General features: G+C 40.8%; 1 protein-coding gene across 1 annotated transcript in view; it reads left to right on the forward strand.

Annotated features, from left to right (window-relative positions):
* Positions 1-23,493, forward strand: part of SGK3 (serum/glucocorticoid regulated kinase family member 3) — an 86,795-nt gene extending 63,302 nt beyond the window's left edge. Inside the window, exons 7-17 of the mRNA XM_088469345.1 lie at positions 169-218; positions 4,515-4,572; positions 4,779-4,862; positions 6,117-6,248; positions 9,088-9,200; positions 9,299-9,335; positions 11,774-11,860; positions 14,783-14,878; positions 19,509-19,664; positions 21,823-21,912; positions 22,000-23,493. Of these exons, the coding sequence (XP_088325471.1) occupies positions 169-218; positions 4,515-4,572; positions 4,779-4,862; positions 6,117-6,248; positions 9,088-9,200; positions 9,299-9,335; positions 11,774-11,860; positions 14,783-14,878; positions 19,509-19,664; positions 21,823-21,912; positions 22,000-22,170 (1,074 nt within the window). The 3' untranslated portion in view covers positions 22,171-23,493. The remainder of the gene's footprint in view (positions 1-168; positions 219-4,514; positions 4,573-4,778; positions 4,863-6,116; positions 6,249-9,087; positions 9,201-9,298; positions 9,336-11,773; positions 11,861-14,782; positions 14,879-19,508; positions 19,665-21,822; positions 21,913-21,999) is intronic.
* Positions 23,494-24,014: the final 521 nt, after the last annotated feature.

A 24,014-nucleotide genomic window follows, 5' to 3' on the forward strand; every position in this document is an offset into this window, starting at 1 on the left:
TCCTAACGCCATAGTGTACGCAACATCGTACACTATGGAAGGCATGCGCCGTAGGAGTTTTCAGTATATTTAGCGCATGTGCGGTAGAAAACAATTGCTCAACTACACAAACCTCAGCATTGTGCGTACCTCTGGGCCTAATATGTCATTCATCTTTTCTTTTCACAGAACGGATCTCCCTCACAAAATGTCAACCTGGGACCATCTGGAAATCCTCAGTATGTATAGATTTGTGTCACTAACGTTTTATTACTTATTCACGGAATTAGTATATATAGTATTTGGTATTTATTCACGGAATACTTGTATTATAATTTATAAATACATATTTGTCCTGTTCCTCATGTTGATTTGTGTCTTTCCTAGTTTTGATGTTTCACTTTATTATATATATATTTTTTTTTTTTAAAAGTTTGTGCTGTTACATTACTATTGGATACATAAACCAGTGACTCAGGGTTCGGTTATACCTACATACATTACTGGTTTTATTCCTCGTCCTATTATCAAAAATATATATGTCCCAGTTTAGGTCAAAATATACTTCTTTGGCAGATAATCTCACAGGTGGTTAGATTTAGATTTTTTTCAACAGAAAATAAAATATGTATATAGTGTCATTCAGTTGGTGAAAAACCTCAGTTAAAACATCCATACTAAAATAGCACTGGGTGTTTTTTTTTTTTTATTATTATTGAATGTGAATAATTGGCTCACAATCACAACGAGTAAAAACATAGGTAAACACTATATACACAGTAATGTATACTTTAGCTCTAGTATAGAGCAGATAGTATAAAACAAGAAATAGAATAAAACAAGCTCTAAGAGAGCAATTATAAATGGGTCCAATAAGGCCCCCATACCAAATGGAAGGTAACCATTCAGTAGTGGCAGGACCAGCCGAAATCTTTGGTTCTATCCCCTCCCAGTACGTACATACAGGTTGCAATTAGCTCATCCCCCGTGTCTCTCCAGCTTTATCCCCCAACTGTATCTTCCAGCCTTATCCTCACATGTGTTGCACCAGCTTCAACCCTCGCCTTTCCAGCCTCATTACATCACTCGGAATCTTGGGGACCGGTACAAGTGTCCCCTCTGTACTCCCTTGTCACCGGGCCTGAGCAGCGGTGTCCACACAGAGCAAGTCCGGATTTTACTTTGTGTGTTTAACTAATAGAAACCTCTTCTGGTCACAGGAAGTTGCTTGCAATGCCGCCTAATGCCTTTCGAGCTATGGCTCTTCTTCAAAGTCTTATTGTTTATATAAATGTTAAATTACCTAATTGTTATAATGCAGTACATATATACTCCCTACGCTCTACTATTCTGGAAGTGAGAGCTGTGTTTTTGTTTTTTTTTGTTTTTTTTTATAAGAACCGTAGTATTAACAATAATGTTACTTATATAGTCTGAGAGCTTGTGTGTTTAACTTATTATTTGTCATCGTATATGATGAAGTAAAGGAAAGTTCAACTCAACTGTTGCGCTATTTTAAGTAATTCAAGTAAGGCAGGTTAATTATGTATATTAATACAGGCTAATTATTGCTTTCAGTTTTTTTAAATTTTCATGAATGGGATTTTAAATTATGTAAATTAATTAAACTTTTATTAAATTATGTAACTGAATTAACTTGTATTGAGTAAGTATGGTGTATCACTCAGGACCTGATTCAGACCCGCTTGCTAGGATGCGTTCGCTTGTAGCCAGACGATTTTCGCATTCTGCGCATGCGTAAGCATCGCAGTGCCTGAACCAGTGCGAGTGATCGGGAAGCGTTTGCTCGCTGTGCATAGACAGCCCAGCAGAGTGAATGACAAGAGAAGCCTTTTGTGGGTGGTGACAGGAGCTGGCCATTAAAAACTGGGGAGTGGAGGTGCGAACTCGGGTGTGCCTGAGCGTCTCAACGCCGTTTCAGAGGTGTGCATAATTTAGAGCCAGCATCATAGTACACGTCACCTGGCTGAATTTTACACTGAAGTGCTCGCAGTGCTTGCTGTAGAGTATGGTCAGCCACAAGCGCTGCGATCGCATCTGATGGTACCCGATGTACCGATGATTACATACACTTCCTGGAGATGACGTGTGCAAGTGGGCGTCTTAAGACAGGCTGGTGGGCGTCTGCATACACAAAGCAATCACACGTCAAGACATAGTGGGCGTGCCAATGCCTTGCCGTGCGATCGCCTGCCTTCCCAAATTTGCATACCCATCGGGCGAGCGAACGCATCTAGCGAGCGGGTCTGAAACAGGTCCTCAGTCTGTACATCTTTACAATGTAACACCACAGAGCACACCAAATATAATGCATGCTACACACACACAGAGACAGCAGTGCAACATCTTTCTCGCTCATGTCCTAATTAATTACAAAGTGAATACAAAATAACAGTCCAAACATAGTACAAAACACAATATATACAGTAGTAACTACACATCTATGCAATATAGTTACTAGAAGTATAAAACCAGCTCTGGCTTAACCTGCATCCCATTTGATGGATGCAGCAGATAGGTTCCAAGCCACTGACTGCAATACTAATTATACTGATAGTAGTATTACACTTTAATAGAAACAAATGTTTGGGGGCGATTTAAATTCATTGCGATGTTGAATAGCTCCGGGAAGGAGTTCCTGGAGCTATTCCATATGTTGTGCTGTAAACTCTCGACTAGAGGATTTCTGCTCGTACCCTCCTGAGGTGCGAGCAGAAGTTCGCCTAAACTAAGCCAGCGGTGCTAGTTTCCGGTTTGGCGCATGCGCTAACAGCATCGCGGCCGGAACTTAAGTTGGAGAATGTCGGTTACGGTGTCTTAACACCCAGCTTAAGGTGCAGTAACCGGCAGGGAACTCCTACTCGACGCTATTCAAATCGTGCTGAACTGAATGGCCCCCTTTATTTGAAGTTGCTAGTATACACAATTATATTGCTTACAAAATAAAACCTGATTCTATTTTGTATGTGATGTCATCTAATAAAACAAATTGGCAAATTTGCAGTTTTCATTAATAGAGCACAAATTGATACCTACCTGTCTGTTGTCTCCAGAGTACTGTTCTGCAGCACCAGGCCAGCACTGCAGAGCAGCAAAAATCACTGGGAAAATGGCGGCGGACATTTTTCCGGAGACTCGCGCATGTGCAGTAGACTCTGACACTTATATTATTGATTCATCATAATGCCATTTATTTCTTTTTCTATTGCAGCCATAAATTGTTATGGGCGAGTTATAATTAAACATCTTTTTAAAGATGTTCTTGTTTGTTATATATGTGTCTAAACTTTTCAAGGTGTTAGGTCCTAAGAAAGTCATGCTTTATCTGGTGTTCCCAAGAGAGTCCCCCTTTTCCACCCAATTTTTAACTTACAATTCAGATGTATCTTTTTTTTCTTTTGCTTTGTTTTTTAACTACTGATAAACCCCAAATTAACACACACCTTCTTAATGTCCCATATTGTCCGGGAGACTCCCAAGGAAAAAGGCCACCACCCGAATCTCACCCACTACCCTACTGAAGTGGGTAGGGTCATAATCATTCATATCACATTGTAACATCATGGGCCGCCAGGTTTTGGTGAGGCGTAGCCACAGAAAGGGGTGTAGCTATACCTAGTTGTTAAGTACTTCTATCTATGGTTACTCCTCCCCTGCATTTCCCATGTCCTCTACAAAGGCCCAGGTAATGCATTACCACCACCCCTCTCAGAGCCACAGGTCATGCTCCTCACATTTACACATTATCCCAGAGGAGAGATGAAAGAAATAGGCAAGTGTGAATAACAGGACAAGTTGTAATTCATTCCTGTAACCGTTTTAACTTACAGAAGACCTAAAATAAATTTTTAGGTGGATTTGACAACCTGAGCAAACTTCATATCATGGAAGTAATCATGTCAACCCCAAAAATGTATGGCCAATGTGAGTAGAGGCTGCAAACCTTGTCAGTGGGAGTTGCCTGGGGGTTTGAAATCTGAGGTTCTGCACAGGATTATGTAAGGCTTCAGCCGATCATTTACCATTCATGAATCTCACACATCTGCATATGTACACAATGTACCAGTATGACACCGTGACATCACAGACATCTGGATTAGGGCGATGTGGCTAATATATCCTTTTCTGTCCAAACATTCTCTGCTTGCTCACATGCATATTGAGTTTCCAATGTAGTAGCTTAAGATGTTCAAACAAAAATAGACATTTTGTGTAAAACATTTATTATATATATATATAATGTGTGTGCATATATATTTATTTATTTATTAACAGTTTCTTATATAGCGCAGCATATTCCATTGCGCTTTACAATTGGAAACATTTATAGAACAAAACAGGGTAATAACAGACAGACATAGAGGTATATATATATGTGTGTGTGTATATATGTGAGTGTGTGTATATATGTAAATGTATATATGTATATGTATGTATGTGTGTGTATATATATAATCATATAGGGAACTACATTTAAAATATTGTTTGATTGTGGAATTCTCCATCCATTGCAGTGCTAAGCCTTCAGACTTTGAATACCTCAGACTGATCGGTAAAGGAAGTTTTGGGAAGGTGAGATTTGGCTATTCCTGAAAGGAATCTGTCACAGCAAGGACAGCTTGTCAGTTGTTGTGGAACTACAAATCCCAGCATGTGAGAGGGCATGCTTTGACTTGCAGTTGTACAACATGTGTAGAGCGACAGGCTACATATCTGTGCATTTTGCCATATTGCAGCTAAAGTGGGTGATATTAATAACCTTTTTCTAATTGTTCTAGGTCGTCCTTACAAGAGGGAAATGTGATGGACGGTATTATGCAGTGAAAGTTTTACAGAAGAAAATAATTCTCAACAAAAAAGAGGTAAATATAACTATATTGGGGCAATGTGTGAAAAACCTTTGGACAATTCTACATACCCACAAATTGTGATAAACTGTACAAACTGCCTAGCAAGATACATGACGTCAGTGGAGTTGCTCTTGAATGGCCTGTTAACGTTTGTACAATTCTGTGAGACCTGTCAAAAACTATCCCTTGGGGACCCAAACTAGTTATACCAGAGATGGTATCCCTAGGTAAGTGGGGACACCCCCCAATAAATGGGGTCCCTCCTCCCAAGGACAACCAGCCCTGATCTGTAAACTCAGGGCTCTACTCTGCACCCCCTGGGCTTTGATTGTAGAAGTAATAGTACTGAAAGGTCCCACCAAGCCTGCCCCGGCATGAATACACTTGTTGAACCACAAGTGACAGCATTCCCAGACATTAAGGGCACTTTAAAAAAATAAATAAACAAAAGAAAAGACACGGACACCCAATGGGGAAGTCTTTTATTAAATAAACACACACGCCCACCGTCTTCATTCACCAATTTATTACTTCCAATCTGAAGGGGTCACGTCCTCTTTGGTCCATGTATCATTCCGACACTTGGCAAAACAAAAAATCGGTTCTACTGCTCCGTTCAGAGCTCTGTCCTGAATGAGAAGTCACTCCTGGACACTCTCCATAGGAATGAAAGGGGCCACACCGATTGGTCAGTTTGCACACTCTGACCAATCAGGGCCATCTCATTTTTTTTTTAATTGTGGGGTGGGGGGTCCCCACTTACCTAGGGATTCCATCCCTGGGATGGTTGTCAGCATGGCTGGTTACTGGAAAATAGAGGGAACCCCGCGCCTTATTTTAAAAAACCAACCTAGGCTAAGAGGTCCAGGGCTGGTTATGGATTTGATGGGACCTCACACATTTTTTTTTTTGTTTCGATTTTTAGCCATTTATTAACATTTTAAACAAACAATGTCTGCACAGATCATGCAGTGCTTCACCCAAACTCTCCTGCCACAGGCAAGTCTATTGTTTGGGTGGGTTTGCCGTCTTTTTATGATCGGGTTTTGGTCGCCTTGCAACGCGATGCTTGGTAAATCTGCTGCTTGTATACATGTAAAATAATCAGTAGTTGTTCTAATGTTCTAAAGTCGGTCATTGGGTTGTTTTTCTGTCTGTTTTGCCTTTAGTAAATAGACCGTTTGCAAAACCGGCAAAAAACAACCAAATATACCAAACCTGACCATCAGTAAATTTACCCCTTGGTCTTTTCTTTGTTTTATTCAGCAAAAACACATCATGGCTGAACGAAACGTGCTGCTGAAAAACGTAAAACACCCATTTTTGGTGCATCTCCATTATTCATTCCAAACTTCAGACAAGCTGTTTTTTGTTCTGGACTTCATCAATGGAGGAGAGGTAAGATACTAAAGATAGTGCACATTTATTTCTTTTACACTTCAGAAGGTTTTCCACCCAAAGGTTATTTTGATTTGACATTAAATTATACATGTCCCTGTAGATACAGGGGCTGATGAGTCAGAGGTGGAAGCAGTGTAGAGGCCGGTGCTTTCATCTGCGAATGCGTCAGAGCCGCCCTGCGCATGCGTCCCAGTGGTTATTTCTGTGGGACACAAAGTATTTCTATGCAGCGAGAGATAATTTCAGTTACCATACCTGGGTGATAATGGGGGTGGCTAGTCAGACGCGAACGTGTTCCAGTCAGACTGCATCTTTTTCCACAGTTGTACAGATTTCAGCAGCCATGTTCAGACTGACATTCTGCACCTCCATAGGGCGATCAGTGGTGCATCTGTATACGCACAGTGGCAGATTAGAGAAGCAGTCGGTGGGTGTCTCAGTAGGAAGCCCATCAGCTGCGGTATTAGAATAGAGTCGCAGTCACGCTACAGAAAAAGATGCAGTCGCGCCTGCATTAGTGTCCACCTCTGAATGAGACTCACAGTACCTTATATTTTGGCTGCCTTCTGTATTGCTGCCTTCTTGTTATAATGTACTCAGAGTTTAGTTTCATTGTCCTTAAATATGACACAAGACTCCTCTGCGCTCCGCTGCACTGATGGTATCCAAGGATAATAAACAGTTCTGGTCTGTTCTTATAATGGCACTGGGGGGAGATGTTGTAGGGAGGGCATGTACAAATCCGTGCATTAAAGCTGGCAAATCCATTTTATTGAATTTTATTTTTAATTTGTACAATATAGAAACAGCCTTATCCTCTTAATGCAAATGATACATGTACAAGACTCTGTGACAGACACAGAGAACTCTTTGTGGAAGAAGTTCTCTCCCCTACAGGGGGTTTATTTACTAAAGGCTGATTTTAATCGATTTTGATCCATTTAAAATCACATAACATTGATAATGTGTTTCTGGGGCTAAATCACACATTTGCTGTACTAAGACAATTTTTGATTATTTATTTTTGAGTATGTTAGTACATGTGTGATATAGCCCCAGAAACACATCAATGTTCATCTATTTTGATTGATTTCTATCGATTTTAAATGGATCAAAATTTATTAAAATCGACCTTTAGTAAATATATACCCCCAGGTGTCTATGATGAAATGCTCATTTTACATTCAAACTTTTGCTGAATCTTGTACAGAACAGTGATGGGTATGGGATGCCAGCGTTGGGGATCCCGGCAGTCAGAATTACGAGGCCGGCATCCAGACAGGGTTAGAATACCGACACTTTGTCGGTCTGTATCGTAACCCTCACCCTACCTAACCCGCCCTCTCCGTTGCCTGACCCTAACCTCCCACCCTAGTGCCTAACCCTAACCTCCCCCTCCCAGCACTCTAAACTTTTCCCCCCTAGTGCCTAACCCTCCCCCTAGTGCCTAACTCCTAATCCTCCCCACTACTTACCTTCGGGATGCTGGCATCGGGATTATGAGAGGTATCGGGATTTAGGCACTGGCATTCTGAGCGCCAGAATCCCAGCTGTCTGCATTTAACCACATCCCTACAGAACAGGACAATTTAAATATCTCTGTAGACAAAGAAAGTGTGAGCTGCTTGCACAATGACTGACTCTCACACGCTCTGTCATGCCTAATGGGACAGGAAGTCATTCGTTACATTTCCTGAAACATTTTTATGAAGCAACTGAAAAGAACGGAAATTACAGATTTATGTCAAATCTAATGTAACTTTGCGGTGTGATTGTTTTTTTGTTTTGCTTGATTGTTTACTGTGTTTGTGGAGACATACGCTATATTTATTTTTTTTAGTTCCAGTCATTTACTCATAAAAGGTTTTGTGTATGTTGCAGAGAGTTATTTTTTCCCCTCTCCAAAATTGCAGTAACTGGAGCCACATGTCCTGTCTATTCCTTTGTAACAAGTCAGATGATATATGTTTTATGCAGGAATGCATAAACTTTGAGTCTAAAATATTATTTATGTTGCAGTATGAAATATCATACATAGGAAAGGTTATTTGCTCAATGGAAAATGCTCCCTAGCAATATACTTTTATTTGTGCAGATACACATACCGGTATTTTATCCTTCCCCTTAGGCTCACTAACTCAGCCAACAGGTCTGTGCTTGTAACTATGCCAACACGTAATTATGTGTATATGTTATTGTGTTGTTTTGTTTCACTGTTTGGTATCTTTGCTCTGTATAGCAATGTGTAATTTTGTGGCACTATAAATAAACGCTAATAATAAAATACTGTCGTGGTTGCACGACCACATTGAAGTTGTAACTGCCCCATAAATTCAGCCTGCTGTACCTGTCTCAACTATATTTATAAGAGTTATTACAGGTGCCATTTTACTGTGTTTAAAATACTTTCATTACTCTTATTTGTACCCTTGTAGCTGTGATTCGCTGCATGAAATGCACATTGGTGGTAAGAAGGTATCCTATTGGAAGTAAAGGATGACTACCAAGTTACAGCAAATTCCTATCTTTAAAAGTCCAGTCTTTGTGGGCAGAGAGAGGTTATGCAGCCTTAAGAGTAATCCTATACTTTAAATTGCTTGTCTTTTTACTTACAACCAGGAAACATACCCATAAGGTCAAAGTGAAATCTAATTTTTACATGTTTATTATACATAGAGTTTAATGAGACTTCAACAGTACATTTTCTTGGAAAATGTATATAAAAATAGATCGCATGCAGCACACAAAACCATAAATAATGTCAGAACACTGCAGGCTGCATTATGAAGGGACTGTATCCTTTTGACGTGGTTGACGACGTATTCTTCACTTGCAGCTTTTCTTTCACCTGCAAAGAGAGCGATATTTTGCTGAACCGAGGGCACTTTTTTATGCTGCCGAGATCGCCAGTGCCTTGGGCTACCTACACTCCATGCAGATTATATACAGGTAGGTCATTCCTATAATTTATTATTGCTTATTATCCTTGCTTTTAGGATGTCTTCACATGGTATGTGGATTCTAACCAAACTACATTTTATTGACAGAGACCTAAAACCAGAAAATATCCTCTTGGACTCTGAGGTAATTATTTGTACTTCTAAAAAAAAAAAAAGATTTATAATTGTTAATGTGTTGTTTAACTTAAATGATGATGTACAGGAGATAGGGCAACAAAGAAAAGACAATGGAAGGCAAACTTGCACTTGCTATTATATTTATTCAGCATTTAATGGGTGTGGCCAGGAGAGCGCCACCAGGCCTGAGTCTTGCAGGGGGCGTGGCCTAATCGTAGAACTGTATCCATGCCCACCTACCGAAAAAAATAGTATGTGCCACTACCTGCACAGAGGGGTGCCGCGCACACCAAATCCAGGGGTAGATCAGGGGGGGGCGATCAGTACAATAGTTTCCCCTGCACATCATGCAGCTTCCCCAGGCCCACCACAGTCCAGCACACAGCAGCATGTGCTAAGCTGGTGAGAGGGGCTGCTGAGGCTGACAGATAAGGTGGAGGGTGTCACCATTCCCTCGGCCCCCGGCCACTCCAACAAGCCCGGGCCCAGGTAAGTTAGAAAGAAATTTAACCTTTTTTGGATCATGCAGCTGTTTTTACATTGCACAGAAAGGGAACCAACAATACTGATTATTAATAATTATGATAAAAAAAAGTATTTAATAAATGAAAAAAGTCTTAATATCTTAATAGTATGATGTAGAAAAAGAGCTAAGGGTTGTATTTAATGGATGCACAAGGAGAACATATCTTATAATAAAACTTAGCTTTTATTCTTGTTAGTCTAAAATTATCCCAAACTTCGGGAGAAATACAGTGAAATATAAAGGTTAAAAAAAAAAAAACTAAAGATTAACAAAACATACATGCAAAATATGTGTGAAAAGGTAGAAATAATGTGAATAAGAAATCTTAAATAGCAGGTTCCACTAATCAGGTTCTACTAATATTAGATACTGTCCTGTAACTAGATAGAAGGAATATATATAATATAAATGGAGGTGGTATATTCTGTATATACAAGTATACAATACAATTTAGACAGGATAATTGTTAACTGAAGTATTAAGTATAGTTAGCCTGGTATTGACCTATGATTCCTGTGTATATTAGCAGCAGAACGTGTTAATTTATATATTTCCCCTAATCATACATATATCCTTAGAGGAAATGATCTAATTATAATCGTTGCCTACAGAGATAGTGATCCATTAAAAATCTCTTATTTATTGTGGAGTCAGAATGGTGAAATTCATCATACATGGAGGGAATCCCTGCTTACCCTGTCACATTGATATATGGTGATCATAGGATTAGATTTATTATACCATTCACACTGTAAAGCAGTATATTCTTATTGCTGCACTGTATTGATGGGTGTTTCAAAAATGCAGCAGTCTCAGGATATTTACTAATAACAGATGGCAAAAATGTTTACTTTATTACTGTTGCTGGCAGTCTTTAATTCAGTGGTCGCCAACCTTAATTGGGGTGTGAGCTACTTGAGAAAAAAGAAACCTCCCGAAGAGCTACTAAAATTGTAGAGAAAAAAAATCTGGCTAATAACCGAACAATTGAAGGTTATTTAATGAAAATGAAAAATACGTTTAATAGAAAATAACAATGCATTTCATTATTACAGTTATATTGTTGCAATTTGTAAATAAAATTTTAAGCACAGGCACATTTCACTGTTACTTACTGGATCCAAGCAGGTACGTGCAGTAGAGGAGCAAAAGATATAGGCAGAGCTGCTGTGTGATTTTCCGGCAGGGCTGGGCGAGAGTGGAACCACGGGGAAGCACATCGGGTGATTTGCCGTAGAGGCTGCAGCAATCACCTGAAGTGCTTGCCTGTGACTTCCTCCTAGTTGACTCTGCAGTACTGCAGCTAGGTGAGCTACCATAATTAAGACCGCGAGCTGCCGGCAGCTCGCAAGCTACAGGTTGGAGACCACTGCTGTAATTCATTCTGCCAGAGTTCACATCAGAGACCGTGCACAACAACTATTGCAATTACACCAGAATAATGGATACGATTTATTGGTTTAGATCAGGGGTGGAGAACCTTTTTTCTGCCAAGGGCCATTTTGATAACATTATTTGCGGGCCCGGTGCAGGCCACGCTCCCTCCATGTGACATCACACGGGGGCAGGGCCACAAACGCCAGTGATTACAGCAATGCCCGGTGCATCCTGAGGATGCTCCGGGGAGCTGTAAGGGCAGCGGTGTGACCGTCTGAAGCGTCCTAAGGATGCTCCAGGCAGCACTGTTGCACAGATTCTGACTACAGTGGCTAGGAGAGAAAAGCTCAGAGAGCCAGAGCAAATGTCTCCGAGGGCCTTAAACGGCCCCAGGGCCTGAGGTTCCCCATCCCTGGTTTAGATGTACCAATAAAGCACATTATGTTGAAAAGTTTGATATTTATTTGCTATTGTTTTGTCAGTTTCTCTTTTCTCTTACAATGACATATTGTGCATTAACACTCGCCTTTCTTTTGGTTTAGGGTCATATTGTTTTAACAGATTTTGGACTTTGCAAAGAAGGAATTTCAAATTCTGACAAAACCCTCACGTTCTGTGGGACACCAGAGGTACATTAATGGCCAGCAAGAGTCAGGAAGCGATTGATTTATCAAATGGAGCCTAACAAATCTCAGTGCAATTGCGGCTTTTCTGCTAAAGCTGGATACACACTGATAGATATATCAGCTCTGCTGCACAACGGATGGCCGATCTATCTGAGATATAACGGCCATTGCTGGTGTGTACGGGCGACTCGCCAATACACATGCTACAGGGACCCACCAATGAGTGACAGCTCAACTGGGTGGGCTTATTTAAATGCCCGCCCAGGTGTGACACCAAGCCCGTCACATCGGTCGGGCGATTGGTAAGTGTGTATGGACTTGCCAATCACCAGGTCGGCCGACCCGTCGACCTAGTGTGTACCCAGCTTTATGTTGTCACTTATGTGCAAGTGCTGTTCTGTATTCAGGGGAAAGTGTCAATAGTAGGATATATGATTTAGCTGAATGTAGCGACCCCAAATATCTGTTGTCTAATTGAACAAAACTCTGCTGCAGATCATTTACTTGGTTATCAAATTCTTCTTTATAGAACTCTGTCTTTCTATTAGTGTTTACACCTCTTCTATTGGGGAACTAATTTGTTCTTTCAGATTCCTGCACCACCTCTACACTGTGACAGCAGCCAGATCTGCCTCTCCCCCAGTGTCTGTACAATCTTGTGTGACCAAATGCACTCCCTGCTATCTCCTCTGTGATTGCAACATATCCAAAACAGAGCTGATCTTCCCTTCTCCCTGAAAGGAAGATAAATCAAACTTTCTAAAGAGAAGTTTCCCATAGCAATTAATCGTGTTTTATCTATCATTTTATAGAACCTACTTGATAAATGCTAGCTTGAAGCTGATTGGTTGCTATGGACAACTTCACTTTTCCACTTCTCCACTCTTTAGAAGATTTGATACATTTCCCCTGAGTCACCACCTCCCCTCAAATCTCACTCCCTGTCAATACCAGCGCAATTTCATCAGTCTCGGTGCGAATGATCTTCCTCTCTTGCCCCTCCACATCTGCCACACCACTCTGTAAATACATAGCCTGACTCCCCGTAGCCTAGAATTACGCACCTTCAATGTCCGGCTCAGAGACATGAACAACAGTCGCCATAATTCTCCTCTGACGAGATAGCATGATGTCACTCCCACCCCGGGTGTATGTCAGTCATCGTTAGATTGCAGGGCTGAGGGAGGTTCCGTGATGGCTCCAGGTGCTTTATAATGTGACCAGGGGCATTCACATATTGCCAGTTACAGCATTCAGCCTGTGTGTTGTTGCTCTTGCTCTGCCATTTTGGTGTTTTTACCTGTTCTTGTATTATTTTTCTTCATGTCGTTCTACTGACCTAGGATCCTTGTTATCTGTCCTGTTTGCCTTTAGCCAACCTTCAAGCTAATATTAGACCTCTCTCACACCTGCTGCCAGCCCTGACCTTTTGCTTGTGTTATCGTTCTATTAACCCTCTGCTCTGAGATTTTTGTCACCAGGTCATTGCTTATTGCTGCCTACTCTGACTGGTGATATAGAGGTCCCTGTGCATGCTCTTTGTTCCCATGCTATCAGTGTGCGCTGACTTTTAATCTTACTTCAGTTGTTTCTGTAGGATTACACAAAATATTATTCATTACACCCTCTTAGATCTACCTCTGACCTGCACTTTGCCGCCTCTATAATAGCCAGCTCCTCCTCCTGCCTATAAGACTTCATCCATACACAGCTGTACTGATCTCCACTCTGTGCTGCTCTTGTCTCAGCTGTTCCCTTATTCCCATTAGACTGCAAGCTCTTTATGAGCAGGGCAATCCCTACCCTTTTTGTTTTTCTGTCAGCATTTTGTTTACATTTATTTTGTTTTTATGGGGATCTGTATGATATCCCGACACTCCGGATGCCAGCTGTCAATAAACTGACAGTGGCATCCCGCTGCCTACAATCCCAAAAGGGGAACAGTAAGTTCAATTACACGTGATAACCCATGAACTGTTGTTAATGGCTTTTTTTACGGGAGATGAGGATTTAAAGCTATTCAATTATAACGTGCATTAATTCTCCTTAGGAGTTAACGCATCTTTTATTGCAATCCCCTGAGCAGGTAAAAAGTTCATCAAAATCCCTATTTTAAGGTACAAATTAGGGACTTGGTTCAGACACCCTCCTTAATGATTAATTAGGCACTTAGAAGTTTTAAATTATCTTAATTTGCCAATAATGTTATTTTTGGGGTGAAATTCTGCAAAATGCAGAATAATGGTTACGAGGTGTAGGACGGGTATATGTGGGTGCTGTATGAATGAGACAGCAGTTTTTAAGCTTGCTGGTGGGAGTTACAGGAGCTTTTAACACATTTTTAAAAGTGGCTTAAAATGACACACATCTACATACTGGCATTATTATACACCCCAAATTTATCTAGAGCATTTATTTTGTAGAAAAACGCTTGCTTTCTATAATTTTTTTCACTGTTTTTGAAAAATGCATTTACAGCTATTTTGCCCCTTTTTAAGAACCCCAAATACTTTGATTTAGCCACTTACAGACTTCTATACATTTATCCAATATTGGTTCGCATTGGGGGGTACAGACTGATTTTCCCATTTTCACCCACACTTAACGTGGGTATTAACAGCAAGGATTACAGCACAAACGCCGGAATAATAATTTTGTAATTGAATTGCAAGTTAAACGGAAGCATACATACACTCTTTAAGTAAAATTACCAGACGACATGCAAATTAAATTAACACGCGAAAACAATTTATGTTTATCACGGCTAATTAAATACAGGCCTTAAATAGTAGTTCTACAATGTTACCAGCTGTCTACCTCTTTTTATTATAGTAGATAAATTGTTAACATTCTGTTTTACACAAGTGTAGTTTTATACGTTAACTTGATGTCCGTTTTAGATGTTTTGTTTTTTTTTCTTTTTAGTATTTAGCCCCAGAAGTAATAAAGAAACAGCCATATGACAATACAGTAGATTGGTGGTGTCTCGGTTCTGTTCTGTATGAAATGCTACATGGTCTGGTAAGATGTTTATTATTTTTTTTGTTTGCAATATGTTTCTATATTTTGGATGTAAGTAATGTTATAGCATGTTTTAGCTTCCATCCAGAATTGCTTTACTGTAGTTTAGATAAAATATTGATCATATTTTATTGCCAAGGTTTTATGTCAGGTTATCTATATAATAAGGCAGAATTGCATGTCCTGAGATGGACATGTGCATTCTGAGCTGGGGTACACGCCCTCTTTCCCATTCCCGCCAAGGGGAGAACCTTGCATCTGCACTTAAAGTAAGTATTACATGGGGGTGGGCTGCGGTGACCCACCATATGCTAGTTTATTAACATTCTTTTATATAGCTCTTGTATAGCTCAGCATTTTTACAGAGCTATTTTAGTCCTTCACATCAGTCACTGCCTCTGTGATGCTTAAGGTGGGTACACACCTGAAAGATACAGTATATCTGCAGATCGAGTGATCTGCAGATATCTCGTTAGATGATGGTTGTTCAAACACACTGAATGGCCATCATCTATCTGGCAACCACGTGTCCCGATGGCAGGGGGTCGGGTCGGCCCCCCCCCTCCCTGCGGCTGCCGCTGTGTGTCTGCGAGCGATCTGCAGACTGCCCGTACACACTTGCCGATGGATAGATATGTCTGCAGACAGATCTGTCCAACAGCTGTGCCGCACAGCCAATGCGATATGTCTGTGAACGACATGGTTCACAGACACATCGCCTGTACACACTAGCCGACGGCCAGCAGATATATTGGCCGATCAATTGATCTGCCAGCATATCGGCCAGTGTGTACCCAGCATTACAATCTATATACCCTCAGCACAGACACAGATAAGAATTAATTTTTTGCCAGACTAATTAACAAGTATGTTTTTAGACTGTGGGAGAAGGCCGGAGCACCTGGAAGAAAAGCATTCAATCCCGGAAGAACACGCAAAGTCCACACAGATAGGGTCCAAGTGGGAATCAAACCAATTACCCCAGTAATTACCCCTGCTAACCACTGGGACACCATTATGCTTATTAAATACTAGCTGGAATACCAGGTGTTGCCTGGGTAGAAGAATGGACCTTCAAGTACATCTAGTGTCTTCATTTTAAACATTGTCCTCTAGAAAAGGACTCCACTGTTTGCTAACATTGTTTTAGCCCTGAAAAGGATTTATCTGTAGTATATCAGGAGTCGAGTGACTTACAGGACAGAAATCAGTATAGCTTCCCAAATCACTGCAAGTTCAGAAAACACTGCAGAACAGAAATCAGTGCCGAGCAGAAATCTCTGCAGACCAACACTGGAGACCACTGCATATAAAAATGTGCTTGGAGGAAATTAGTAACTGTCAGTGCAGGTGCAGTGTGACAGTTGATCCTCCGACTCACTGCTCTACCGTTGGAGCCCTCCCTGGTACATATCAGCCTGTGCCTTCAGATCAGTGCAATTTTAGGCACAGGAAGACATCCTGAGCGAACTTGCCCAAACCAACATTTTAAGTCAGAGACCCATCACAGCAGAGGTTCCCAAACGCGGTCCTCAAGGCACCCTAACAGTCCAGATTTTAAGGATATCCATGCCAGACCACAGGTGACTTAATTAGTGCCTCCGTCAATTGATTGGCTTGTGCTCAACTATGGATATCTCTAAAATCTGAACTTCTGGCCTACAGTATTCAGGCTATAGGTAAAAATGGTTAAAAGGTTGACCATATCTAGATAAACACCAGATGTTAGGCAAAAGGTCGACACACTAAAGGTCGACATAGGCACTTACCCCGACGGTTAGGGTTAGGCACTTACCCCGACGGTTAGGCACTTACCCCGACGGTTAGGCACTTACCGGATGGTTAGGGTTAGGCACTAGAAGGGATGGTTAGGGTCAGGCACCTACCCCTACCATGACTGTTCGGGTTAGGCACCAGGATGGTAGGTTAGGGTTAGGCACCAAAGGGAAGGTTAAGGTTAGGGTGAAGATTAGGGGAAAAAAATAAACATCCATATGGCGACCATTTTATGTTAACCTTTGACCTTGTGTAGACCATTTGTACCTGTCGACGACGACTTCCATGTCAACCTTTAGTGTGTAGACATTTTGGACCTCATTTAGAGTAGGTCGTAAGCGGCCGCTCGGCCGTACGCATCCGATGTTTCCAAACCACGCATGCCTACGGTTAGTTGTGCGCATGCGAGACCTTGCGATCCAAAATGCTGTCGATCGTACGGCTTACGAGCAGGAAGTAGCTTCCGAGAGTTGATTGACATGAAAGGCCGTTTGTGGGTGTTGACAGGGGTGGTCTAAAAACGCAGGCGTTCCTCACCGTTTTCAGGGCGTTTCAGGGGCGTACATAAATTTCCTGCTACGACCGACATAGGAGGCCGGAAGTAGTAAAACGTCACTCTGCGTGAGCAGGTTAGAGGCCTGGTTGATCGTACAGCTTGAGGTTGGGTATGTGCTCTCTCAAGCCCCAGAGTACAATCGATACTATTGAATGTGACTGATGTTATGTTTGATGTTTCTATTTTGTGCCACACAATGCAAGCAGCTAATAATCATTTGTTGTTGCTAATAACACTGCTAATTGGCTTGTAATTGATTCAGGTGCGTTTGCATTAGCGAATATTAAGAATAAATAAATATCATGGGGATGGCTTATTCTATGCGGTTTTTTGTTAATGTTTGGTGTAATTTGCACACAACACAAGCGGCCACAACCATCAGAAGAAAATTAACATACAGCGACTGACAACGATCGACTCGATCGCTAACTGCTATCACTCGTTAGCTGGAGGAGGTGCTCTGTTCATGTATGGGCGTCACTTTGGTTGCGATCGCCCGGCCGTGCGATTGTTTTTTTTTTTTATTCTCGATCGTTAGGCGTACGACCAAGCGGCCGCTTACGACCGACTCTGAATGAGGTCCTTTGTCCCTGTTGATCTTTTTTGTCCCTGTCAACTGATTGCCTGTCTAACATTTGGAGCCAAATGTAATAGTGTGAGGGTTTAGAAAATGTGAGCGTTTTCTCACACTTTTAAACTCGCCCAATGTAATAGAGTCCGAGAACAAAGCAACAGAACAAACTTGCATGTTTTTCAGACTCAAAAAAACTCTCACAATTTAAACTCTCATCCAGATGTTTTCCCATTTTGAAGATAAAACCCGACCAATGTAAGAGTTTACTGCTAAACTCTCACATTTTCTAAACTTTCACCCTATTACATTTGGCCCTTGGTGCCTGTCTAGACATTGCCGACCATTTAACTGTCTATCTTTTATACCACACACACGGCCCACTTGATGGGCACCATGTAAACCTCCATGGCCCAGATAAACTTCAGACATAGCCAAAAACATAGTCCTGGTCAAACTACACCACCATGCCATATTTGGTGGAGCTAGGTACAAAACTGTGGTCATGCATAAAGGACAAACAGACAGAGACAGACACATACACACTTTCTCGCTTATTATATAGATGATATGGTAATTCAAATATAGAAATACTTTTTTTCTACTGTTAGAACTCTGTATTTTCTTTTCTTGTAATTTTGTTTCATGAGTTGGGTTGTCTATACATGAGTTTTCTAAGTTGTTCTCAAGTAAAGAGTATCTTAAAGTCTGTTCTTCTGAATAGGAGAGGATAATTCCCTTATTGTCTGATAATTAGCTTATTGTCTATGCAGTGAATAGCTTATGCTGGGTACACACTGGCCGATATATTGGCCGATCAATTGATCGGCCAATATAGTGCCCCCGTCGGCCAGTGTGTACAGACGATATGTCTGTGAACATCGTCATTCACAGACATATCGCATTGGCTGTGCTGCACAGCCAATGAACAGATATGTCTGCAGACATATCTGTCCGTAGGCAAGTGTGTACGGGCGATCAGCCGATCGCCCGTACACAGGGGTGCACAAAGGGGGGGTGAGCCGCGAGCAGGTACTACTTACCCGGGTCCGGCACAGCTCAGCAGCCCGAGCAGTCTCCTATGCCAAAGGGGGGAGCGATCACACTGATCACGCCCCCCATTGGCTGTGCGCAGGGCTGAGGGGCACACAGCGTCCCCCTCCCCAGCGCCATAAATGTTTGTATTTTTTTTTGCTCAAAGGGGGTGTGGCCACACCTTCTGCAATTAGGCCACGCCCCCGACCCGGCCGCCACGACCCGCTGCAGCATGCAGATGATGGTCGTACAGTGTGTATGAACGACTATCATCTAAAGATATATTTGCAGATCACTTGATCTGCAGATATATCTGTCAGGTGTGTACCCACCTTAAGTATGCCTACCTCAGGCTGGGCAATCCAACTGTACACCCCTTACCGAACAGTAGACAGATATCTGCCATATTTTTCCATGTATGTCTGTGTTTGGTAAAGTTTGGAAGATTCGATCATTCGTCTCCCAGCATACTTGCTCACTCACCCCGAAAGGCCGGGAGGCTCCCGAAAATCGTGTGCTGCTCCCGGACACCTGGAACAGTAGTCTCCTGGCCGGCCGTCACCCACATTCATAAGAAGGTGGCAGCTGTAGTACAATTTAGTACGGTCCATACCATTTTTGTTTATGCTCTCCGCCTTTTATATGATGGTACAAGTATTTGGGAATCCTGATTTTTCGTTTCTTTGTTGCAGCCCCCCTTTTACAATCGTGATACTGCAATCATGTATGAAAACATTCTCCACAACCCGCTGATCGTGAGGACTGATATAAGTGTGACAGCATCATCTATCTTGGAGGAGTTGCTTGAAAAGTATCCAAAACACAGACTTGGATCAAAAAATGATTTTGTATGTGACTCTTAAACATATATTTAATTGTGCTGTAATAGATTGGTATTAATAATGTGTACATAAGCGTCAGAAAGAGGGGGTAATGTGCATTTTCAAATCAAGTTAGAGTAGAAGTAGAATGTGCATATACGTTCAAACGTTTACTTAGCTATTTGTGTATTTTACCTATTAAAAGTTGAATTAAATAATGTATTTAGGATTAATAACGCAGGGTACATTTTGTTTTTCTCTAATCCAAAAGTTGTCAATGTACTTTTTTTTTTCTCACTATTTTGCATCTATTGACAAAACAAGCAATGGGGTTGGCTTCTGCCATTTTTATATGTTTCATTTTCTGCATGTTTTCTATAGATTAAAGTTAATATTCAAAATAATCATAGGTTACCACAACAAAGCACAGTGATCCTTCCCCATAAAAAACCTGAAAAACATGCATGATATGTAGGAGATTTCTAATAATATAACTCAGATAGAGAAACATGCAAGCAATCCGTTTCATTTCATTTTAAAAAGGTTTGTGTTTCTATAGCTTTATTAATGCTTAAATGCTAAATAAAATGAGTATTCGGTGCAGTTAGAAAAACACTGAACAACAATGAGGTATAATAAGAACTAGAGGGCACTGTCATGTTACATAACCTCAACATAGAACACTGTAAAGTGGCAGAATATGAACTTGGGGGTACTGCAATGTGGCAGATTATGAACTGGGGCCACTGTGATGTGGTATAATATAAATTGAGGCAGTGACATATAGCACTGTATGAACTGCAGGCAATTCCGTGTGGCATAATGTGAACTGGAGGCACAACAACGGCATTAGAACTGAGGACACATTATGTGAATTTTGGGTACTGTGTGGCATAATATGTACCGGCAGCACTACAATGTGGCATATTGTGAACTAGGGCACTACTATGGGGCATATAATGAACAAAGGCATTCCTATGGGACTTAAAAAGAACTAGGGCACTACTGTGGGACATAAAATTAACTAAGGCGTTACTATGGGGCATAAAATGAACAACTAATGCAGAGAAATATATTGTAATGCAGAGAAAGGTGTCTATCTAGAAACATTAGGGTGGGGGGCCTTTCTAAATATTGCTATGGGGCCCACAAAGTTTTGGCTACACAGCTGGTTGTTCACTGTACCTTCTAAGCTCAGACTACCATTTGGAGTTTCAGACAGCAGATTCCTTATTCCTATTACACACCTGTGCACTAGTCTTCTTTTCAAAGTACAAAACTTTTATAATCCTGGGTTACTTTCTGTAACTTTTCCTCAATCTTTCTCGATATCTATCGATGTTCTATTATTCCACGAGCAGAATTGGTTCGGGCATATATCTGTATATCTTTATGCTACTGGTTGTTCTATACAAAATACTTTATCAAAAAAATAAATAAATCAGAGAGCACATTATATGTATTTTCAGCTGCTCTGAGTTTCTTTAGATAGACAAAATAAATAAGATGGGCAACAGATTGCCATTTCATTGAGAGAGATGCATGTACCAGATAGAAGGAACAGCGCTGCTAAGGGCTTTCTACCATGTGATGTAATAGCCAGTACTATGATACTCTAAAATACATTATGTACTATTCATTGCTTATACCAATGTATTAATCATGCTGGATGGATGCCCCCCTCCTCATTATTTTAGAAACATGAAATACCTGTTCCCCCACCTGTCTGACCTCCTTATCTTACCCCAGCAATATAAATACAATGTATACAAAGGGCGATGATAACTGTGGTTGACCTTTATGATGTTTTTCGGAGGCCAGGTTAATGAGTCTTTTGTGAGTTGTTTACCAGCAAAGAGCATATGTATGGTAACCAATAATTACTGTTCATCTGTGTAATCAAAGATAAACAATGTTTGCTTTTGGGTGGCCGTGGATTGCTGCACATTTGCACAATTTAAATAACTTTACTAATATTTTTTTCTTTTTGCTAAGAGCTAGAAATAAAATGTTTGTGTGTATATATATTTCCTGGTACAACTCTTTCTAGCTGTCATTGTATCCATACTTGTAACTTCCTTGTCATCTGTTTTGATCTTTAGTCACTGAGTAGCCCTAAATCAGTTAATAGATTTCACCTTTAATTGCTATTTTAAGATGTTATTCTTCTTCTGTTGCTTTGCAGCAAGATATTAAAGATCACCCATTCTTTTCCTGTATAAACTGGACAGATCTTGTTGAAAAGAAAATCCCATCGCCTTATGACCCTCATGTGGTAAGCTAAAGTCTTTTACCATTGCTTTGAAAGGCGTGTTGCAATAATTAGATTTTACTAATGCACTTGTACGTGTTTCCTTATTAGGATGGCCCAGATGATATATCAAACTTTGACACAGAGTTTACAAATGCCATGGTTCCAGATTCCGTGTGCATATCTTCTGACTATTCTATCGTTAATGCCAGTGTGGAAGAAGCCGACGACGCCTTTATTGGATTCTCCTATGCTCCACCCTCTGATGACTTTCCCTTTTAGGACTTGGATTTGTAAAACACTCGCTGTTAAATATTACACCTGTCCCCTACGTGCAGATGTGCCAGCCATTTTTTGGGCTGAGGCAGCATTCATGACCTTGCAGCCTATTAATTTACTAGGAGTAAGTGACATCACTAGTTTGTAGTGAGCTGAGTGGCCGCATTCTCATCAATATTGATTTAGCCTATAAAGTGCCTATGCTCATTGTGTGATGGCAACAGCTTTGCTATAATGATTTCACTAGGCAGTTGCCTTGTTGAAATGAAGGAGCTGGCAACATTACACAGTAGTCTCCTATGTCCATGTATATTGACTTAATAGAATCGTTGCTTTCGTATGAAACATTTCATCCTACTGATGTTCAAATTTGGGCCATTTAGTTTCTTACAATTGAGAACACTTTTAGAGGTTCACTGTGAACATTGCAATCCCTGTCATTTCAGTTTCCTAAGCAATGGTAAAGGGAGTGCACACATTTTTTTCTGGAGATCACTCTGGTACCTGTACATTCCACACATTTCCTGAGATGTTTCTGATTCTTTCAATAGAATGAATATGGCTGCCGTGCAAGCCTCACACTCACTGGCCAATAAGAATTTATGCCGTCATTGGGCGCAGTATTGGTCAATTATGCCAACTGTCTTTTGGATAATTATTTTAAATCTTCCAGCATTTGAAAACTAATGAATAGTGTTTTGTGGCATAACAAAATATATAGGTCTCTTCCTTAGCAACTGGTTAACTATAATAAAACATACAAAAAAGAAATTCTTCTGGCCAGTATCTATAAAATCTAAAACCCGAAGGACGTGGCTCAATTTCGAAGTGTCCCACAGAACAAGTGCACGGATAACGCAGTAAGATTTGAGGAGCACATCATGTCATTTCATTTCTATGGTGCTGTTCTTAAATGGTTTTGTCAACATTTTGGCAACGTACTGCTTTTAAGGTTTAGGACATTATTCCAAATTCAATGTAACTTTCAGGACGGCACTATATTTAAATTAAATGTGTATAGCCAGTTGTGAGCCATATTAGTTGGCAATGAACAATGATTGCTCCATGATGACTCCAGTTCATTGTGTCCACAATGGCAATGATCAAGTTTAGCTTTGTCCTATTACCTGTACGGATATGCACTCCTGGGTACTCTTTAAAACTGGAAATCAAGCTAGAATAGGCTGTTGCCTTCAAAGCAAACTTTCTGTGCTTTATATTTACTATGCAAAATATATTTTGTAACAGAGATATAAATCATATTGTTTCTTTATTAAATGTAATTTTATAACGCAAACTCCACTAGTAAATAACAAAGTTAAACTATTCATGATTGGCATTGTTTCTTATTCATGATTGTAGACTGATATACAGAATGTATCATTATATTATATCTTGTCTGACAACTGTTGCATTCCCACACTTATGACTGCACAATATTCGCAATGTGATCTTCCTACTTGGCTAAGCCGAGTCTATTATGATGTCTTGTCCATCTACCTCAACTAGAGAGAGGGTTAGGTTTAGGCTGCTGGATGGGATGGTTCGTTTTAGGCTGTGGGATGGGACGGTTAGATTTAGGATGTGGGATGGGACGGTTAGTTTTAGGTTGTAGTGGGGGGAAGGGTTAGGTTTAGGGGGAAGGGTTAGAGTACTTACCCACAAGTGTCAGAATCCAGACACCGGAATCCAGACTTGTTTGAAATCCTGAGTGCCGGTATTTTGTGTGCCAGGATTCTGTACCCAACCCACCTCAACATTTGCTGCTTTAAATAAGAAGAGGGCGGAACAGACGAGCAGATGTACCTCCGCGTAGAGAGAAGAGCAACAGGAATATTACACAGAGT

This window comes from Taudactylus pleione, unplaced genomic scaffold, assembly GCF_031769625.1.
Source record: "Taudactylus pleione unplaced genomic scaffold, aTauple2 ptg000090l, whole genome shotgun sequence".
Taxonomy (NCBI): domain Eukaryota; kingdom Metazoa; phylum Chordata; class Amphibia; order Anura; family Myobatrachidae; genus Taudactylus; species Taudactylus pleione.